Genomic DNA, 21,108 nt, shown 5'->3' with positions numbered 1-21,108 from the left:
TACTTGTCCAACGCTCTAACCACTATGCTACATTGCAGAGTGATTTAATTATTCTATCATGATAAAAACAGATCTAGCTAATAAGCCTATACAATAGTTGAGTTTTATTGTCCCCCAAGAAGGGAATATATATATTTTTTTCAGACTGGTAGGTCTTAAAGCCAGACTGGTGGGTTTATACGGCTGCGTTTACACAGGCAGACCAATTCTGATCTTTTGCCCAATTATTGGCAAAAGAGCTGATCTGATTGGTCAAAAGACCAATTGGAGGGAAAAAAAACACCAACAATTCCAGACTTGAGGCTACTTTGTATTAGGGTAAGGGAATCTGGAAAGACTTTTGTATTGGCCTAATTGTGGTGTTTTCTAATAGGCCTACTTTTAATTTTAAATTGGTCATTTGTACAACTATTTGGTAAATATTTAACCAAACCATTAAATCAAAAGACACTCCTGTAGACAATCGGTTTATTTATCAGATTTGTGTTTCAATAGAAAGTGTCCTCTGCCTCCTTTCCTTCCCTTGCTCAACTGTTCTGTGTTCAAAGGACAGGTGACACAAAATGGCTGGAGAGGGGGAGGTCTCATGGGAATGTACCCTCACATTCCCAATAAGCCTAATAATGATAGGCTAATGTCAGTTCACCTCGATATGATGGAATGGGAAAAGAGATCCATCTGGGTCATCATTCAAAGGTAGAGTATAGGCAACATACCTTCCTGCATTGGGCAAATTCAAATTGTTGAACGTTTTTTAAAAAAAAATGGTATAGGCTACTGAACGCGACCCAGTTTTGACTAGAATTAGTTGATATGTTGGTGTGAAAGTCCTCTGACTCGGGTTATTATTGTTCGGTTGGAAAACGGGGCCAGTAGCCAGATGGTCTGGGGGGTCTTGGGCACACCCGAGACCCAGTGAACATAGACATGCCCACTACAACCGCCTGGCGCTGCGTCCAATGTCCCCTGCAGTGTGGTATGGTGCCCTACCCCCGCCCCGGTTGGGGTTTCGTTGGGAGGTGTGTGTGTCAGGGGCGGTGATGGAACAGCCTGAGGGTGCCTATTCGGGGCTGCAGGGGGCACCCTCGCCTCGCCCACCAGAGGAGACCCCCCCAATACACACACACACACACACACAACCTCCTCCTGCCATACTGACTCTCCCAGGCTCGTCCCTAGTTACCACAGCCACAAAGTCATGAACCCCGCCTATTTCTACAGTTACTCTTAAATGGGTTATTTTAAACATCACCACACTGCGAACCTTATGCCGAACCCTAACCTTAAATTAAGGCCAAAAAGCACATTTTTGTTTTCATGTAGTTTTACGATATTGACCATTTGAACTTTGTGGCTGGGGTAACTATAGTGAAAACCCTCTCCCAGGCCGACGCGCGTAGCCAAACGGAACATCAGAGAGCATAGGGCTGGCGTCTCCTGGTAGTACATCTATCAGGTCTCGAGCACATAAAGTCCAAAAGAGAGGGACTAAAGGAAATAAAGACAATAGGGGCTCCCTTGCAGGAAGAAGGAATCTCCCGTCGTTTTAAACCTAGTTCCATTACCAGAGAGGATACACGCGGGTTAGCGTTTTACCGAGACGGATTAATAAAACGCCAGACGGATGTTCGCGAGGAGGGGTGGTCCGCTCTGAAGTTGGAGACTACTGCCTACCGAATACGGAGAGAGGAGAGAAGCGCTTTTGTTTTCCCCGTGAAGGCTAGCGCCCCCCGGCCACAGCATGAAGCTGCCGCCTTGTTTCGTGGCGCTCATCGCGGCGCTGCTCGTTCACTCCGCGCTGGTAAGGGCACGAGACTGCCGGGTCCTTTGTGTATTCTATTGAAGTATTGTTCCATTTCTACCGATTAATCACTTCGATGGACTGGGAAAACCGGAATCTAGGTTTCCATAGCATAGGGTATTGATAGGCTATGACTTAGACATGTGTGTTGCTCGTGGTTAATAAGGTAGCAGTCTGTGTGTGTGTGTGTGTGTGTGTGTGCTGCTCGGTGGTCTATGGGGGCATAGTGGTCGGTAGTAAATCTTGGACTCGACCCATATTTGGTCGCGAGCCGCCCGTGACTCCCGTGTCTCTCCCGGGTCTTTGTGTCTCAGACACTGGGGGTGATCAAGGTTATTATGGGCTGTTCGGTGAACTGCTCTTGTGGCGTCTGCTTCGCTAACTCACATCCATCCCCCGGTAATTCAGCTCGAGCCTTTTTAGGCTTCTGCAGTAGGGTTTCGATTGGTTGCCCTGTGTATATGTACGGGTGTGGGTGTCTCTCAGATACTGAGGTGAGGGCCGGCCTGGAGTAAACGGGGGCCTGTCCGTTGAGGATGGGTGAGAGACCCCGGGGCTTCTCCGGTAACCGGGGGGTGTGAAGAAGGGGTGGGGCAGGGGAAACGCCATGCGGTGCGCGATGGATGGGAATGATGTCATCGGGAATCGCGACTAAGCGAACTGTTAGGAATGCTTGAGTCTCCTGGAACCAACCGGTGCTCCAGCACCCCCTCACCAGCTCCGTGCTAATTTATCCTCCATACCAGAAGAGATCGTTGTGGTCTTAGTAGGATAGCACAAGTCGTCATATAGCCCACAGTCCATCTTGGGTGCAAAAGTGCTATTGTCTTAAAATGGTAAAACACACAATTGCCTAAAAAATATCATTATGTAGCTCTACCTCCTATTCTCTATGTGGTCAGATCTGCTGGAGTATAGAGGTCACACACAGCAAAGGTTTCTAGATAGAATCCCCGAGCTGACAAGGTACAAATCTTTCGTTCTGCCCCAGAACAAGGCAGTTAACCCACTGTTCCTAGGCCGTCATTGAAAATAAGAATTTGTTCTGAATTGACTTGCCTAGTTAAATAAAGTTAAAAAATAAAAACACAATGTTTAACTTTGTTGTTTTTGAGAAGGAGAGAGGATGCAATTGAGATTCTCCAACAGGCACATACTGGGTCAGTTGGTGCTGTTGTCTGCCAAAGATCTGCCTCCCTCTAATCTGACCCTGATGAGACACACACACACACACACACAGAGTCATAGAAAACCGCACAGATGGAGGCAGGTGTGTCTCATGCTGGCACAGGTAACATCACACACACATCAGTGGTCTCCGGAATGCTCAGTAACCCCAGACAGCCCTGCCCTGGGGACACTGACATACACACTTCAAAAGGCACTCACACACAGATTGGCATACTTGCTCAGATCTTTTGCTGCCTCCAGTGACTGACAGGTCGTGTGTGTGTGTGTGTGTGTGTCCTGGTTCCAGCCTCAGTGCATGGTCTGCGTTGGTATTTATTTCCTATGATATGAGGCTGTGATTTCATTTCCTGCCGTGTAAGTTTAGATGAAGCCAGATTGTCCCACATACATCTGCTGCATCCCACAGAGACTGTGTGTGTGTGTGTGTGTGTGTGTGTGTGTGTGCGCCTATCTATTCGTACCAGGGTTTTAGATGAAGCCTGATTTTCCCACAGTCTCTGTGTGTGTGTGTCTGCCAGGGTTTGTGTGCTAGCTTTTTTTGTGGCGTGTATGAAACGAGAGAGCACTTTTATGGTGTGTGTGAGAGAGAGAGAGAAGTTGGGTGTTTTTGAGGATCATGTTTGGTTCGGGGAATGAATCAGTTTCTTGTGCCTGAAATAGTAGACAAAGCCCCCCATAGAGAGCAAAGGAGGGAGGAGAAAATAGTGAGAGAGAGAGAGAGAGGGGGATAGAGAGAGTGTGTGGAATGTCAGAGGCAATTTGACACAGGAAGTGGGTCCCTCTCACTCTTTTAAGGGCAGTCTCTCTATTGCAATTCAATTTCAATTCATTTTAAGGGGCTTTACTGGTATGGGAAACATATGCTAACATTGCCAAAGCAAGTGAGGTAGATAATAAACAATAAAAAATTAACAGTAAACATTACACTCACAGAAGTTCCAAAAGAATAAAGACATTTCAAATGTCATTATGTCTATATACAGTGTTGTAATGATGTGCAAATAGTTAAAGTACAAAAGGGAAAATAAATCAGCATAAATATGGGTTGTATTTACAATGGTGTTTGTTCTTCACTGGTTGCCCTTTTCTTGTGGCAACAGGTCACAAATCTTGCTGCTGTGATATCTGTCTCTCTCTGTCTCTGTGTCTCTCCTCTCAGTTCAATTACAATTCAAAGGGTTTTATTGGTATGGAAAACATGTGTTAACATTGCCAAAGCAAGTGAAGTAGATAATAAACGTAAGTGAAATAAACAATAAAATGAACAGGCTTGGGATTTTTCCCATCACTATACTACACTATGTAGCCTAGTATACATTGTTCAGGGTTGGAGTTAGTTCCACTGCAGTAATAGGAAATGAAACATCTCTCAGTTCATATTTGGAACTCTGTTATACCATACAGTAGGTATATATGTAGGTCTGTATGTACAGTGCATTCAGACTATTTGACATTTTCTACATATATACATTAAGGCTGTAATCTAAAATGGATTTTATAAATACATCATCAATCTACACATAATACTCCATAATGACATCACAATACCCCACAATGACATCACAATACCCCACAATGACATCACAATACCCCATAATGACATCACAATACCCCATAATGACATAGCAAAAAACAGATTCAATTTTTTTCTCTCCAATGTATTAAAGATAAAGTATTCAGACCCTTTACTCAGTACTTTGGCAGAGATTACAGCCTCAATTCTTCTTTGGTATGACGCTACTTCCTTTGCACACCTGTATCTCAACTTCGGTGATGTCATCTATAAAATAGCCTCCAACATTCTACTCAGCAAATTGGATGCAGTCTATCACAGTGCCATCCGTTTTGTCACCAAAGCCCCATATACTACCCACCATTGCGACCTGTACGCTCTCGTTGGTTGGCCCTCGCTTCATACTCGTCGCCAAACCCACTGGCTACAGGTTATCTACAAGTCTCTGCTAGGTAAAGCCCCGCCTTATCTCAGCTCACTGGTTACCATAGCACCCACTCATAGCACGCGCTCCAGCAGGTATATCTCACTGGTCACCCCCAAAGCCAACTCTTCCTTTGGCCGCCTTTCTTTTCAGTTCTCTGCTGCCAATGACTGGAACGAACTGCAAAAATCTCTGAAGCTGGAGACTCACATCTCCCTCACTAGCTTTAAGCGCCAGCTGTCAGAGCAGCTCACAGATCACTGCACCTGTACATAGCCCATCTGTAAACAGCCCATCTAACTACCTACCTCATCCCCATACTGTATTTATTTATTTATCTTGCTCCTTTGCAACCCAGTATCTCTACTTGCACATTCATCTTCTGCACAGTGTTTAATTGCTATATTGTAATTACTTCGCCACCATGGCCTATTTATTTCCTTATCTCCCTTAACTTACCTCATTCTCACTCACTGTATATAGACTTTTTGTTTTCTTTTGTTCTACTGTATTATTGACTGTATGTTTGTTTTACTCCATGTGTAACTCTGTGTTGTTGTATGTGTCGAATTGCTATGCTTTATCTTGGCCAGGTCGCAGATGCAAATGAGAACTTGTTCTCAACTAGCCTACCTGGTTAAATAAAGGTAAAATAAAAAAAGTAAAACATTTAGGGAGTTTCTCCCATTCTTCTCTGCAGATCATCTAAAGCTCTGTCAAGTTGAATGGGGAATGTCGCTGCACAGCTATTTTCATGTCTCTTCAGAGATGTTCTATCAGGTTCAAGTCTGGGCTTTGGCTGGGCCAGAGTGATGGAGTGCTGCATCAGATGACCTGGCCTTCACAATCACCTGACCGCAACCCACTTGAGATGGTTTGCAATGAGTTGGACCGCAGAGTGAAGGAAAAGCAGCCAACAAGTGCTCAGCATATGTGGGAACTTCTTCAAGACTGTTGGAAAAGCATTCCTCATGAAGCTGTTTGAGAGAATGCCAAGAGTGTGCAAAGCTGTCATCAAGGCAAAGGGTGGCTACTTTGAAGAATCTCATATAAAATATATTTTGATTTGTTTAACACTTTTTTGGTTACTACATGATTCCATATGTGTTATTTCAGAGTTTTGATGTCTTCACTATTATTCTACAATGTAGAAAATAGTAAAAATAAAGAAAAACCCTTGAATGGGTTGTGTCCAAACTTTTGACTGGTATAGTGTGTTATGTTATTGTTTTTGTGTCTAAGTCTATTGAGCCTGGCCTGAGAACAAGTAATGATGATGGCTCCACCCTACTCTCTACCTCTAGTCTAGCTCCTCCCCCTTGGCTTCCCTTACCCCGGTTGTAGTAGTAACATATAACAGCTCTGAATAGGTGGAACCAGTCTTTCCCAAACCCCTCCTAAGGGACCACCAGACAGACAGTCCACTTCTTTGTTCCATACCTACACTGGCCTGTCACACCTGAGGCAACTAACCAAAGGTTTGGTGTTAAAGGGTTTTGTTGAATCAGGTGTGATAGTGCAGGGCAGAAAAACAAAGGGGGGACTGTCTGGTCAGATGGACCCCAAGGTCCAGGAGAAACACCAGCATAATGTCTCTTCTCCTATATGCTTAGTGAAGGTATGACATCACCATGTTACCTACACCTAGCCAGTTCTTTCAGACCTAATTAATACTGAAATAGAACGGGCTATGGAGGAAGGGATAGAGTGTGAGACTAGGGGGGAGGGGATGGGGTGTGAGACTAGGGGGAAGGGGATGGGGTGTGAGACTAGGGGGAAGGGGATAGGGTGTGAGACTAGGGGGAAGGGGATAGGGTATGAGATTAGGCGGAAAGGGATAGAGTGTGAGACTAGGGGGAAGGGGATAGGGTGTGAGACTAGGGGGAAGGGGATAGGGTGTGAGACTAGGGGGAAGGGGATAGGGTGTGAGACTAGGGGGAAGGGGATAGGGTGTGAGATTAGGCGGAAAGGGATAGAGTGTGAGACTAGGGGGAAGGGGATAGGGGAAGGGGATAGAGTGTGAGACTAGGGGGAAGGGGATAGGGTGTGAGACTAGGGGGGGGATAGGGTGTGAGGCTATGGGGAGGGGATAGGGTGTGAGGCTAGGGGAAAGGGATAGACTGTGAGACTAGGGAGGGGATAGGGTGTGAGACTACGAAGGGGATAGGGTGTGAGACTAGGGGATAGGGTGTAAGTCTGAGGCTTCTTAGCAAGCCATACTAACTTTTGTTTTGGAGGTGTTCAGAACAAGGTTAAGGGCAGAGAAAGCTTGTTGGACACTAAGAACGCTTTGTTGTAGAGCGTTTAACACAAAATCCAGGGAGGGGTCAGCGGATTATGAGACTATCATCTGCATCTAAATGGATTAGAGAGCTTCCTACTGCCTGAGCTTTGTTGTTGATGTAAATTGAGAAGAGCGTGGGGCCTAGCATCGAGCCTTGGGGTAATCCCTTGGTGCCAGCCAGTTGCAGCAGATGTTCTGATTTTACACATTACACTCTTTGAGAGAGGTAGTTAGCAAACCAGGCCAAAGGCCCCTCAGAGACCCCAATACTCCTTAGCCGGCCAAAAATAATGGATTGGGTGCGAGACTAGGAGATTTTTAATTTTTTAATTTCACCTTTATTAAACCAGGTAGGCAAGTTCTCATTTGCAACTGTGATCTGGCCAAGATAAAGCAAAGCAGTGTGACAAAAAACAACAACACAGAGTTACACGTGGTATAAACAAACGTACAGTCAATAATACAATAGAAAAATCTATACACAGTGTGTGCAAATGGAGTAAGGAGTTAAGGCAATAAATATGTCATAGTAGAGAAGTAATTACAATTTATAAAATGAACACTGGTGTGATAGATGTGCAGATGATGATGTGCAAGTAGAAATACTGGTATGCAAAATAGCAAATAAAAAGTAAATAAAAACAAAATGGGGATGAGGTAGGTAGGTAGTTGGATGGGCTATTTACAGATGGGATGTGTACAGCTGCAGCGATCGGTAAGCTGCTCAGATAGCTGATGCCTAAAGTTATTGAGGGAGATATAAGTCCAATTTCAGCCATTTTTTGCAATTCGTTCCAGTCATTGGCAGCAGATAACTGGAAGGAAAGGCGGCCAAAGGACTTTGGGGATGACCAGTGAGATATACCTGCTGGAGCGCGTGCTACGGGTGGGTGCTGTTATGGTGACCAGTGAGCTGAGATAAGGCGGAGCTTTACCTAGCAAAGACTTATAGATGACCTGCAGCCAGTGGGTTTGGCGACAAATATGTAGCGAGGGCCAGCTGACGAGAGCATACAGGTCGCAGTGGTGGGTGGCATATGAGGCTTTGGTGACAAAATGGATGGCACTGTGATAGACTGCGTCCAGTTTGCTGAGTAGAGTGTTGGAGGCTATTTTGTAAATGACATCGCCGAAGTCAAGGATCGGTAGGATAGTCAGTTTTACGAGGGTATGTTTGGCAGCGTGAGTGATGGAGGCTTTGTTACGAAATAGGAAACCTATTTTTAGATTTAATTTTGGATTGGACATCCTTAATATTGGTTTGGAAGGAGAGTTTACAGTCTAGCCAGACACCTAGGTAGTTTTAGTTGTCCACATATTCTAAGTCAGAACCGTCCAGAGTAGTGATGCTAGTCGGGCAGGCAGGTGCGGGCAGCGAACGGTTGAAGAGCATGCATTTAGTTTTACTAGTGTTTATGAGCAGTTGGAGGAGTGTTGTATGGCATTGAAGCTCGTTTGGAGGTTTGTTAACACAGTGTCCAAAGAAGGGCCAGAAGTATACAGAATGGTGTCGTCTGCGTAGAGGTGGATCAAGGAATCTCCCGCAGCAAAAGCAACATCATTGATGTATACAGAGAAAAGAGTACTTTTGTTTTGATAGGGTGTGAGACTAGGGGATGGGGAAAGGAGATAGGGTGTGAGACTAGGGGATGGGGAAAGGAGATAGGGTGTGAGACTAGGGGATGGGGAAAGGAGATAGGGTGTGAGACTAGGAGATGGGGAAAGGAGATAGGGTGTGAGACTAGGGGATGGGGAAAGGAGATAGGGTGTGAGACTAGGGGATGGGGAAAGGAGATAGGGTGTGAGACTAGGGGATGGGGAAAGGAGATAGGGTGTGAGACTAGCGGAAGGGAATAGGGATGAAAATAATAACTGGCACTCAGAAAGGTAGAAATAAATTGTAGGATAAATTGTTACGCTTCCCCAAATTTGAAACTATAAAATGATTCCCTCTGCGTTTCCATGGTCAGGTTTTTCCTATAGGCTACTTTGAAGCAAGGTAATATAAAATAAAACATACAGGCTTCAAATAATAAAGTATATTAGCCTGATAGAGACAGACAGACAGACAGAAAGACAGACTGTCTGTCGTTTCCGTAGCAATCCTGGTGATTAGGTTAAGGAGGAGACCGGATGGGCGTGGTCATGCTACCAGAAATCCGATCCACCCTGTTGGGAATTCTGGAATTCAGCTCCCCAGCAGTGTGTGTGTGTGTGTGTGTGTGTGTGTGTGTGTGTGTGTGTGTGTGTGTGTGTGTGTGTGTGTGTGTGTGTGTGTGTGTTGATATGTCGTGGGGTTATGTGCTGGACACAGGAAGTGTGTATTTATAGATCCGGCCTTGGAGCTTTGTCTGAGGAGGGGGGACTTTCTGTGCGGAACGCTGTGTTGTGTGTGTCAGTATGCACGTGTGTTTTTGAATAATTTAGCCAGTCTACCGACAGAGGAGTGAACGAGGTCAGAAGCACATGCTACAACCGTCTCTTTCCATCCATCCATCCCTCCCTCCCTCCCTCCCTCCCTCCCTCCCTCCCTCCCTCCATATTTACATCTCTCATTCTCAATCTAGCCCTCCCTCCCTCCCTCCCTCCCTCCATATTTACATCTCTCATTCTCAATCTAGCTCTCCCTCAGTACATATCTCTCACCTCTCCCTCCTTCCTTACTAGAGAAGGATCACGTCTGGACGAAAATATCCAGTCTGAACACAGATTACCGTGTGCTTGTAGATACAGATATCACCTACTGTGTTGTCTATGTTACTATATGTCAGGTGTATGTACTGTTATATAGCGTGTTAAATACAGTATGCTGCAGGTCACCAGAACCTTCCGCTAAAGAGGTGGAATTAGGTGGAACCACAGTCTCTGTTGTTTTTTAAATTGTTTTAGCGGGTAGATCAGTTTTAAAATTGCAGCTAGATTGTAGCTTCCATCCATCAATGTAATTGTCAGCATAATTTCCTATCCCTCATATATTTTTTGGGTAAATATATATTTATATATATATATATACGTACATACACATACACGCCAGAAACAAATAACTTTCTTCTGAAACTCGTCAGGGGTTCTAGGCTGAGTTTCTGTACAGCACTTTGAGATATCAGTTGATGTACAAAGGACTATATAAATACATTTGATTTGATTTGATTCTTGTTCTGAGAAATAAGGGCTATTCCATGCAAGAAACTGAAGATCTTGTACAACGCTGTGTACTACTCCCTTCACAGAACAGCGCAAACTGGCCCTAACCAGAATAGAAAGAGGAGTGGGAAGCCCCGGTGCACAACTGAGCAAGAGGACAAGTACATTAGAGTGTCTAGTTTGAGAAACAGACGCCTCACAAGTCCTCAACTGGCAGCTTCATTAAATAGTACCCGCAAAACACCAGTCTCAACGCCAACAGTGAAGAGGCGACTCCAGAATGCTGGCCTTTTGTTGTGAGATAATTTCTTTCTTTCGGGATATGAATGGCGAGTATGTCCACATCCCCGTCAGACCATTTTATTGGTAAACTACACAGTAATGTAAAAGTAGCATTTTTTTAAATGATTCAATACATAATATAGAACACTCATAATTTAGTTGTAATCCAGAGAGGTTAGCAAAAGTATCAAGATCCTCTATGAGGCTTAAAAGAAAACATGAATCATCAGCGTACAATGACACCTTTGTTTTTGAGCCCTGGATTTCTAGGCCCTTAATATTATTGGTGGATCGGATTTTATTAGCTAACATTTCAATGGCAATAATAAATATATATGCTGACAGTGGACAACCTTGTTTTACTCCTCTTGATAGTTTAATTCTTTCTGAGAAGTAGCCATTATTTCCTGTTTTACACCATGGGTTTACTATACATGACTTTAACCCATTTTATAAGAGATTCTCCCAAAATGGAAATATTCCAGGTATTTATGTATAAACTCCAGTCGTACTTTATCAAAGGCCTTTTCAAAGTCGGCTATGAATACCAGGCCTGGTTTCCCAGATAGTTCATAGTGTTCTATTGTTTCCAGTACTGGTCTTATATTATCTCCAATGTATTGTCTATGCAAAACAACTGTCTGATTAGGATGAATAATATCTGACAATACATTTTTGTTAGTTCTATGCACTGGATCTTTAGATTGACCACCTGGATCCTGTTTCAGTAATAATGAAATCAGACCTTCTTGTTGAGTGTCTGATAATCTAACATTTATATAGGAGTGGTTAAAACATGCTAATAACCACTGGCTTATCCTCATTAAGAACCATCAGGTGGAACCACTGTCTTATCCTCATTAAGAACCATGTTCATCCACTATACTTTTGTCACCATGGAAACCTTAACCTTTAAACAAACAAGAAAGAGATACATGTTTAATATTGCTTTTAAAACCTAAGTGTGCAATATTCCAATTCAGACGATGGCATTGTTGAATTCTCGTTTCTGATTAGTTTGAAGGGCATTCTAGAGCATGCATTATTTCCCAGTCAGTATTAGATAGAACGTCGCGGCCCTGCCCGCCTGTGGGGAAAATAACCTGTGTGTTTCAATATGATATGTTGGATAAAGGAATAGAGACAGACACCAATGTCAAGTTCAATAGCCTTGTTATGCATTGTACAAATCCCTACACGTGGAGTCTGGGGAAAAGTCCAGGTAGTCGAATACCTATCAACTAGACTCCGTAACACTGTGGTTACCTAGGTTACCTTTTTCAAATGCAATTTATTGTTGTCTACTTGTTTTAGTCAGTTACAAAACTACATTTAAGAAAAGTACAACATGTTTAAAGATGACTTTTCAACATTACCTGCTCCCGGGCGTTCTCACTACTTAGAAAAACGTTATTGTAGGGCTTCCCTCATGCCCCTTTTCATAACGATGCTAACAGCCACATGAGTGAGTGAGTGCTAGCTAGCTACCGACCACAACATTAAGCTAGCCAAGAATACAACGACACAAACAAACGGACTAAACAGCTACAAGTAAGGAGTGGAGTTACAAAGGCCCTGTACTAAACAAGTTAAAAGTCTTACCTTGTGATGAAATGTTTTCCACACACATAGCGCCATTTAGACTACTTGGACACTGGGTAGACGATGATGTCGGCTCTGTTACAATGGGGGTCAATAGGAAATAATCTTTGTTTTCCACAATTTGTGGGTGTGGTCGAGGGAAATTCCTTATCATTAGGTGAAGATCAATGCACGGTATATTTAATGCACGGTATATTTAATGCACGGTATATTTAATGCACGGTATATCGGTAGAATTCGATGGCTTTAGTCCATTCTTACATGTTAAATGTTTTGTGCTGCTTTTCAAAGCAAAAGTTAAATTGAAAACGTTATTAGCATTGTTGAATTCGATTGTCATAATAGCATGCTAGAACCGATGGTTTGGTCAGCTAAACTAGTAAGTCTGTTTGTTTTGTTACCAAGGCAACACCTGTAGCTAGCTAGTAAACTTGCTAGCTACTTCAGTGGATGATGGACACATTTCTAGAGGTTAATGGACACATTTCTAGAGGTTAATGGACACATTTCTAGAGGTAAATGGACACATTTCTAGAGGTTAATGGACACATTTCTAGAGGTAAATGGACACAATTCTGGAGGTTAATGGACACATTTCTAGAGGTAAATGGACACATTTCTGGAGGTTAATGGACACATTTCTGGAGGTAAATGGACACATTTCTGGAGGTAAATGGACACATTTCTGGAGGTAAATGGACACATTTCTGGAGGTAAATGGACACATTTCTGGAGGTTAATGTGTTAAATTATAGCCATAGTATAAAAGGGATGACATAGACGATTGAGACTCGGATTGTGTATGTATACCATTCAGAGGCTGAATGGGCAAGACAAAAGATTGAAGTGCTTTTGAATGGGGTTTGGTGTTAGGTGCCAGGCACACCGGTTTGTGTGTCAAGAACTGCAACGCTGCTGGGTTTTTCCACGCTCAACAGTTTTCAGTGTGTATCAAGAATGGTCCACCACACAAAGGACATCGAGACAACTTGACTCAACTATGGACACATTTCTTTGCAGTCAGTGTGGGCCAGCATCCCAGCGAAACACTCTTTCGACACCTTGCACAATCCATGCCCCGATGAATTGAGGCAGTTCTAGAGGGGACGAGGGAGGGGGTGAAGGTGGAAGTCAACATTATGAAGCTGTTCCTAATGTTTGCTATGCTCAGTATAGATTTATGTGCTTTAAAGCAAAGCAAAATGGCAGCTGACGAAGCTGTCTGCTTGGTGAATGCCCTCGTTAACCTTTGAACCAAAGCTCTTTAAATGGTTCTGTCAAAGGCGCATGCAGGCTGAATGTGCTACTGAAGCTAGTGATCGGTGTGTGTGTGTGTGTGTCTGTGTGTGTGTGTGTATTTGTCATCGATGTCTGTGTGTTTGAGGAGGTTGATACAATATACAAAATGCATGAACACACACACACTGCGTGCAGTTTGTCATTACTTTCAGGCTCCTCACACACACACACCCCCAACCTCACCCTATCTGTCTCAGCAGCAGCAGGTAATTCATTCATAATGTTTCATCCCAACAGTTCTGGATTACCCCTAATCTCAACCAGCAGGGGTTCAGGCCACAGAGACGTGTATGATATTGTTTGAGCTGCACTTCCTAACCTCCTGCCAAATGTATGACCATATTAGAGACACATATTTCCCATTCAGATTACACAGATCCACAAAGAATTCTAAAAACAAACCCAATTTTGATAAACTCCCATATCTACTGGGTGAAATACCACAGTGTGTGACATCACAGCAGCAAGATTTGTGACCTGTTGCCACTAGAAAAGGGCAACCAGTGAAGAACAAACACCACTGTAAATACAACCCATATTTATGTTGATTTATTTTCCCTATTTGCACATCGATACAACACTGTATATACAGTGCCTTGCGAAAGTATTCGGCCCCCTTGAACTTTGCGACCTTTTGCCACATTTCAGGCTTCAAACATAAAGAAATAAAACTGTATTTTTTTGTGAAGAATCAACAACAAGTGGGACACAATCATGAAATGGAACGACATTTATTGGATATTTCAAACTTTTTTAACAAATCAAAAACTGAAAAATTGGGCGTGCAAAATTATTCAGCCCCTTTACTTTCAGTGCAGCAAACTCTCTCCAGAAGTTCAGTGAGGATCTCTGAATGATCCAATGTTGACCTAAATGACTAATGATGATAAATACAATCCACCTGTGTGTAATCAAGTCTCCGTATAAATGCACCTGCACTGTGATAGTCTCAGAGGTCCGTTAAAAGCGCAGAGAGCATCATGAAGAACAAGGAACACACCAGGCAGGTCCGAGATACTGTTGTGAAGAAGTTTAAAGCTGGACTTGGATACAAAAAGATTTCCCAAGCTTTAAACATCCCAAGGAGCACTGTGCAAGCGATAATATTGAAATGGAAGGAGTATCAGACCACTGCAAATCTACCAAGACCTGGCCGTCCCTCTAAACTTTCAGCTCATACAAGGAGAAGACTGATCAGAGATGCAGCCAAGAGGCCCATGATCACTCTGGATGAACTGCAGAGATCTACAGCTGAGGTGGGAGACTCTGTCCATAGGACAACAATCAGTCGTATATTGCACAAATCTGGCCTTTATGGAAGAGTGGCAAGAAGAAAGCCATTTCTTAAAGATATCCATAAAAAGTGTCGTTTAAAGTTTGCCACAAGCCACCTGGGAGACACACCAAACATGTGGAAGAAGGTGCTCTGGTCAGATGAAAACAAAATTGAACTTTTTGGCAACAATGCAAAACGTTATGTTTGCCGTAAAAGCAACACAGCTCATCACCCTGAACACACCATCCCCACTGTCAAACATGGTGGTGGCAGCATCATGGTTTGGGCCTGCTTTTCTTCAGCAGGGACAGGGAAGATGGTTAAAATTGATGGGAAGATGGATGGAGCCAAATACAGGACCATTCTGGAAGAAAACCTGATGGAGTCTGCAAAAGACCTGAGACTGGGACGGAGATTTGTCTTCCAACAAGACAATGATCCAAAACATAAAGCAAAATCTACAATGGAATGGTTCAAAAATAAACATATCCAGGCGTTAGAATGGCCAAGTCAAAGTCCAGACCTGAATCCAATCGAGAATCTGTGGAAAGAACTGAAAACTGCTTTTCACAAATGCTCTCCATCCAACCTCACTGAGCTCGAGCTGTTTTGCAAGGAGGAATGGGAAAAAATGTCAGTCTCTCGATGTGCAAAACTGATAGAGACATACCCCAAGCGACTTACAGCTGTAATCGCAGCAAAAGGTGGCGCTACAAAGTATTAACTTAAGGGGGCTGAATAATTTTGCACGCACAATTTTTCAGTTTTTGATTTGTTAAAAAAGTTTGAAATATCCAATAAATGTCGTTCCACTTCATGATTGTGTCCCACTTGTTGTTGATTCTTCACAAAAAAATACAGTTTTATATCTTTATGTTTGAAGCCTGAAATGTGGCAAAAGGTCGCAAAGTTCAAGGGGGCCGAATACTTTCGCAAGGCACTGTAGACATAATATGACATTTGAAATGTCTTTATTTTCGAACTTTTGTGAGTGTAATGTCTACTGTTCATTTTTGTTTATTTCACTTTTGTTTGTTATCTACTTCACTTGCTTTGCCAATATAAACATGTTTCCCATGCCAATAAAGTCCCTAAATTGAAATTGAATTGAGAGGAGAGACGTATCGACTCAGAGAGAGGAGAGACGTATCGACTCAGAGAGAGGAAAGACGTATCGACTCAGAGAGAGGAGAGACGTATCGACTCAGAGAGAGGAGAGACGTATCGACTCAGAGAGAGGAGAGACGTATCGACTCAGAGAGAGGAAAGACGTATCGACTCAGAGAGAGGAGAGACGTATCGACTCAGAGAGAGGAGAGACGTATCGACTCAGAGAGAGGAGAGACGTATCGACTCAGAGAGAGGAGAGACGTATCGACTCAGAGAGAGGAGAGACGTATCGACTCATAGAGAGGAGAGACGTATCGACTCAGAGAGAGGAGAGACGTATCGACTCAGAGAGAGGAGAGACGTATCGACTCATAGAGAGGAGAGACGTATCGACTCAGAGAGAGGAGAGACGTATCGACTCAGAGAGAGGAGAGACGTATCGACTCAGAGAGAGGAGAGACGTATAGACTCAGAGAGAGGAGAGACATTTAGACTCAGAGAGAGGAGAGACGTATCGACTCAGAGCGAGGAGAGACATTTAGACTCAGAGAAAGGAGAGACGTATCGACTCAGAGCGAGGAGAGACATTTAGACTCAGAGAGAGGAGAGACGTATAGACTCAGAGAGAGGAGAGACGTATAGACTCAGAGAGAGGAGAGACATCGAGACTCAGAGAGAGGAGAGACGTATAGACTCAGAGAGAGGAGAGACGTATAGACTCAGAGAGAGGAGAGACATATAGACTCAGAGAGAGGAGAGACATTTAGACTCAGAGAGAGGAGAGACGTATAGACTCAGAGAGAGGAGAGACATATAGACTCAAAGAGAGGAGAGACGTATAGACTCAGAGAGAGGAGAGACATATAGACTCAGAGAAAGGAGAGACGTATCGACACAGAGAGGAGAGGAGAGGCTTCATGAGGTAGTCACCTGGAATGCATTTCAATTAACAGGTGTGCCTTGTTAAAAGTTCATTTGTGGAGTTTCTTTCCTTCGTAATGCATTTGAGCCAATCAGTTGTGTTGTGACATGGTAGGGTTGGTATTCAGAAGATAGCTCTATTTGGTAAAAGACCAAGTCCATATTATGGGCAAGGAGATTGAGGTTGTAACCTCATATAAATATCTTGGAATTTTAATTGATGACGGCCTCTCTTTTAAATGACATATTCAACAACTTACAAACAAATTGAAGCTGAAATGGGATTTTATTTTAGGAATAAGGCCTGTTTTTCTTTTGAAGCCAGAAGGAGACTAGTATCAGCTACATTTATGCCTTTACTAGACTATGGGGATATTTTATATATGAATGCTTCCGCTCAGTGTTTGAGATCAATTGACACTCTTTACCATGGCACTTTGAGATTTATTTTAAACTACAAAACCCTTACGCACCACTGCACTTTGTATACCAGGGTTCGCTGGCCTTAGTTGGCTCAGTCACTGGTATACTTTTATTTACAAAGCCATTTTGGGTTTACTACCTTTTTATTTGGCCATTTTTATTGTTCAGAAATGTGGTGGGTACTGTCTTCGTTCGCTGGACTTTATCCTGCAAACTGTTCCAAATAATCTGTGCCATCGTCTTGGAAAGCCTTACAAAATACTTTTAAACTGGAAGAACTTGTCCCGATTGGTATTTTTAAATCACTGATGAAGGATTTTGAGACTGATTTGCCTGACCTGTCAATGTTTTTAATTTGCTGTTTTTGATTTTGTTATACTCTCGTGAATTCTATGGTTTTTACTAGATTACTTGTAGTTTTTCACGTTGTTTGTCTGTAATTTTTGTAATGACTTGGTGCTGCCTATCTTGGCCAGGACGCTCTTGAAAAATATATTTTAAATCTCAATGAGCCCTTCCTGGTTAAATAAAGGTTAAATAAAAAATTATTAAAAAGTGACTAGAACAGCTCAAATAAGCAAAGAGAAACGACAGACCATCATTATTTTAAGACATGAAGGTCAGTCTATCCGGGAACATTTCAAGAACTTTGTAATTTCTTTAAGTGCAGTCACAAAAACCATCAAGCGCTATGATGAAACAGTCTCTCATGAGGCCCGCCACAGGAAAGGAAGACTCAGCGTTACCTCTGCTGCACCTCTGCTGCAGATCATTAGAGTTAACAGCCTCAGAAATTGGCAATTAACTGCACCTCAGATTGCAGCCCCAAATAAATGCTTAAGAGTAACATACACACCAACATCAACTGTTCAGAGGAGCCAGCGTGGCTCAGGCCTTCATGATCGAATTGCTGAAAATAGACCACTACTAAAGGACACCAATAATAAGAAGAGATTTGCTTGGGCAAGAAACATGAGCAATGGACATTAGACCGGTGGAAATCTGTCCTTTGGTCTGATGAGTCCAAATTTGAGATTTTTGGTTCAAACCGCCGTGACTTTGTGAGACACAGTGAACGGAAGATCACTGCATGTGTGGTTCACACCGTGAAGCATGGAGGAGGAGGTGTGATGGTGTGGGGGTGCTTTGCTAGTGACACTGTCAGTGATTTATTTAGAATTCAAGGCACACTTAACCAGCATGGCTACAACAGCATTCCACAGTGATACGCCATCCCATCTGGTTTGCGCTTAGGACAATGACTATTTGGGCTATTTGACCAAGGAGAGTGATGGGAGTGCTGCATTAGATGACCTGGCCTCCACAATCACCCGACCTCAACCCAATTGAGATGGTTTGGGGTGAGTTGGACCGCAGAGTGAAGGAAAAGCAGCCAACAAGTGCTCAGCATATTTGTTAACTCCTTCAAGACTGTTGGAAAAGTATTCCTCATGAAGCTGGTTGAGAGAATGCCAAGAGTGTGCAAAGCTGTGATCAAGACAAAGGGTGGCTACTTTGAAGAATCTTAAATATAAAATATATTTTTATTTAGCTTTTTTGGTTCCTACATGATTCCATATGTGTTATTTAATAGTTGTGATATAATATATATATATATATTTTTTTTTTTTTTTTGCTGCCAAAAAGTGATTCTAATGTGTATTGACCCAGAGGTGTGAATACTTAAGTAAATTCGATATTTCTGTATTTCATTTTCAATAAATGTCTTGGGGTATTGAGTGTAGATGGGTGGAAAGAAAAACAACAACAATGTTATACATTTTGAATTTGGCTGTAACCTGTAACCTTGGTAACACAACAAAATGTAGAGCAAGTCAAGTGATGTGAAGTCTTTCAGAATGTTCGTACAGGGTCAGTGGCAGTAATTTACAATGAGGTAGATATGTACATGTACTGTAGGCAGGGATTAGGAGAACGTGACTGGTAGCAGAATTTATAATAGTAGCAGTTGGTAGTAGTAGTAAACCATATGCCAGCAGCATAAGTGGTGGGTGGATGTATGCGTGGTGGTGGTGTGTGTGTGTAAGAGTGTCAGCGTGAAAGGCGGATATACATAGAAACAGGGCTGAAGGTGACTGATAGCAGGAATATATACATATTTACCGTAATATACTAATGGTACTAACTGTAAAACTTCAATGAAACGCTGAGTCGATAATAGCAGCCTTTCCCTTTTAATAGCCGGGCAACGGAACACATTTCACCAAATAAAAGCTTGTTTCAAATAAACACGGGATCTAAGTGACTTGTTTACAAGGTTTAATGTTTGATTTGTTACATTTAATAATTCAGTAATGACTCAAAAAAACTGTCAATTATCTGTTTTTATCGCAAGTAAGAAACTGCTAGCCATTGGCTGCCAACAGCTGAGAACTCCTAGCCATTGGCTGCCAACAGCTGAGAACTCCTAGCCATTGGCTGCCAACAGCTGAGAACTCCTAGCCATTGGCTGCCAACAGCTGGGAACTGCTAGCCATTGGCTGCCAACAGCTGAGAACTCCTAGCCATTGGCTGCCAACAGCTGAGAACTCCTAGCCATTGGCTGCCAACAGCTGAGAACTCCTAGCCATTGGCTGCCAACAGCTGAGAACTCCTAGCCATTGGCTGCCAACAGCTGAGAACTCCTAGCTAACTGGCAAGCACTTAAACAAGTCAACTTGGTGAGTACAGACACCCGGAAGTAACAACTGCCAAAGAGGAAAATGTATGTTGTTATTATTATTATTATTATTTTTATAGAGGCATACCCCAAGACAAGAAACATGACACTGTAAGCAAATTGATAAAACATTGGTGCAGGAAATATAGAAATGTATTAAAATGCGGGAAGTAAATGCTGGAATTAAACAATTAACTGTGCAAATGAGCAAAAGCTGTTTGCATTAAGAAAATAGACGCCTGGCTCAATAGAAGCCGGTCCCTAATAAGCGCCTGTTTTGTTCAGTGATTTAAGAAAATAAATAAAAAATAGTGATTTAAGAAAATAAATGCCCTGGATATTACTTAAAAAAAAAAAAAATGTAGCCCTTTTTTTCTCCCCAATTGGTAGTTACAGTCTTGTCTCATCGCTGCAACTCTCTGCCATGTGTCCTCCGAAATACAACCCAGCCAAGCCGCGCACTGCTTCTTGACACAATGTCCATTTAACCCGGGAAGCTAGCTGCACCAATGTGTCGGAGGAAACGCCGTACACCTAGCGACCGTGCACTGTGCCCGCCCCGCCACAGGAGTCGCTAGAGCATCCTTCTTTAGAATCACTTCTGTGATGAATAGATCAACTGAGTCAATGTGATTCTGATTACTGTATGTCTGTGATGAATAGATCAACTGAGTCAATTACTGTATGTCGGACAAATGTGATTCCTGTCAACGTGTGTGTGATGCTTTCTGGATCAGAGAGAGAGAGAGACCCTAGCCCCCCCCCCGGCGCATAAATACTGGAGGCAGAGACAGGAGGGGTCGGAAGACACTATGGCCCCATCTGAACTATACCCCCGGACAGGGCCAAACAGGTAGGATATAACCCCACCCACTTTGCCAAAGCACAGCCCCCACATGACTAGAGGGATATCGTCAACCACCAACTTACTATCCTGAGACAAGGCCACGAAGATCTCCCCCACGGCACAAACCCAAGGGGGAGGGGGGATGCCAACCCGGACAGGAAGACCACGTCAGTGACTCAACCCACTCAGGTTGGAAGCTCCATTCTGTTTCAGCCAATTTTTTTGACTTGCCTAACAGTCTGGATTGAACCCAAACCCAAACGTTTTGACCTAAAGCCTTCCAAAATGTATTGTGACCTAACCGACCACAG

General features: G+C 43.1%; 1 protein-coding gene across 1 annotated transcript in view; it reads left to right on the top strand.

Annotated features, from left to right (window-relative positions):
* The first annotated feature begins 1,186 nt into the window (after positions 1-1,186).
* Positions 1,187-21,108, top strand: part of LOC110487888 (uncharacterized) — a 61,626-nt gene continuing 41,704 nt past the window's right edge. Inside the window, exon 1 of the mRNA XM_090227472.1 lies at positions 1,187-1,801. Coding sequence (XP_090083598.1) covers positions 1,742-1,801 — 60 coding nt within the window. The 5' untranslated portion in view covers positions 1,187-1,741. The remainder of the gene's footprint in view (positions 1,802-21,108) is intronic.

This window comes from Oncorhynchus mykiss, chromosome 30, assembly GCF_057628025.1.
Source record: "Oncorhynchus mykiss isolate SJ-2025 chromosome 30, ASM5762802v1, whole genome shotgun sequence".
NCBI classification, from domain to species: domain Eukaryota; kingdom Metazoa; phylum Chordata; class Actinopteri; order Salmoniformes; family Salmonidae; genus Oncorhynchus; species Oncorhynchus mykiss.
The sequence above is the reverse complement of the archived record's forward strand: the minus strand, read 5'-3'. Positions and strand labels throughout refer to the sequence as shown.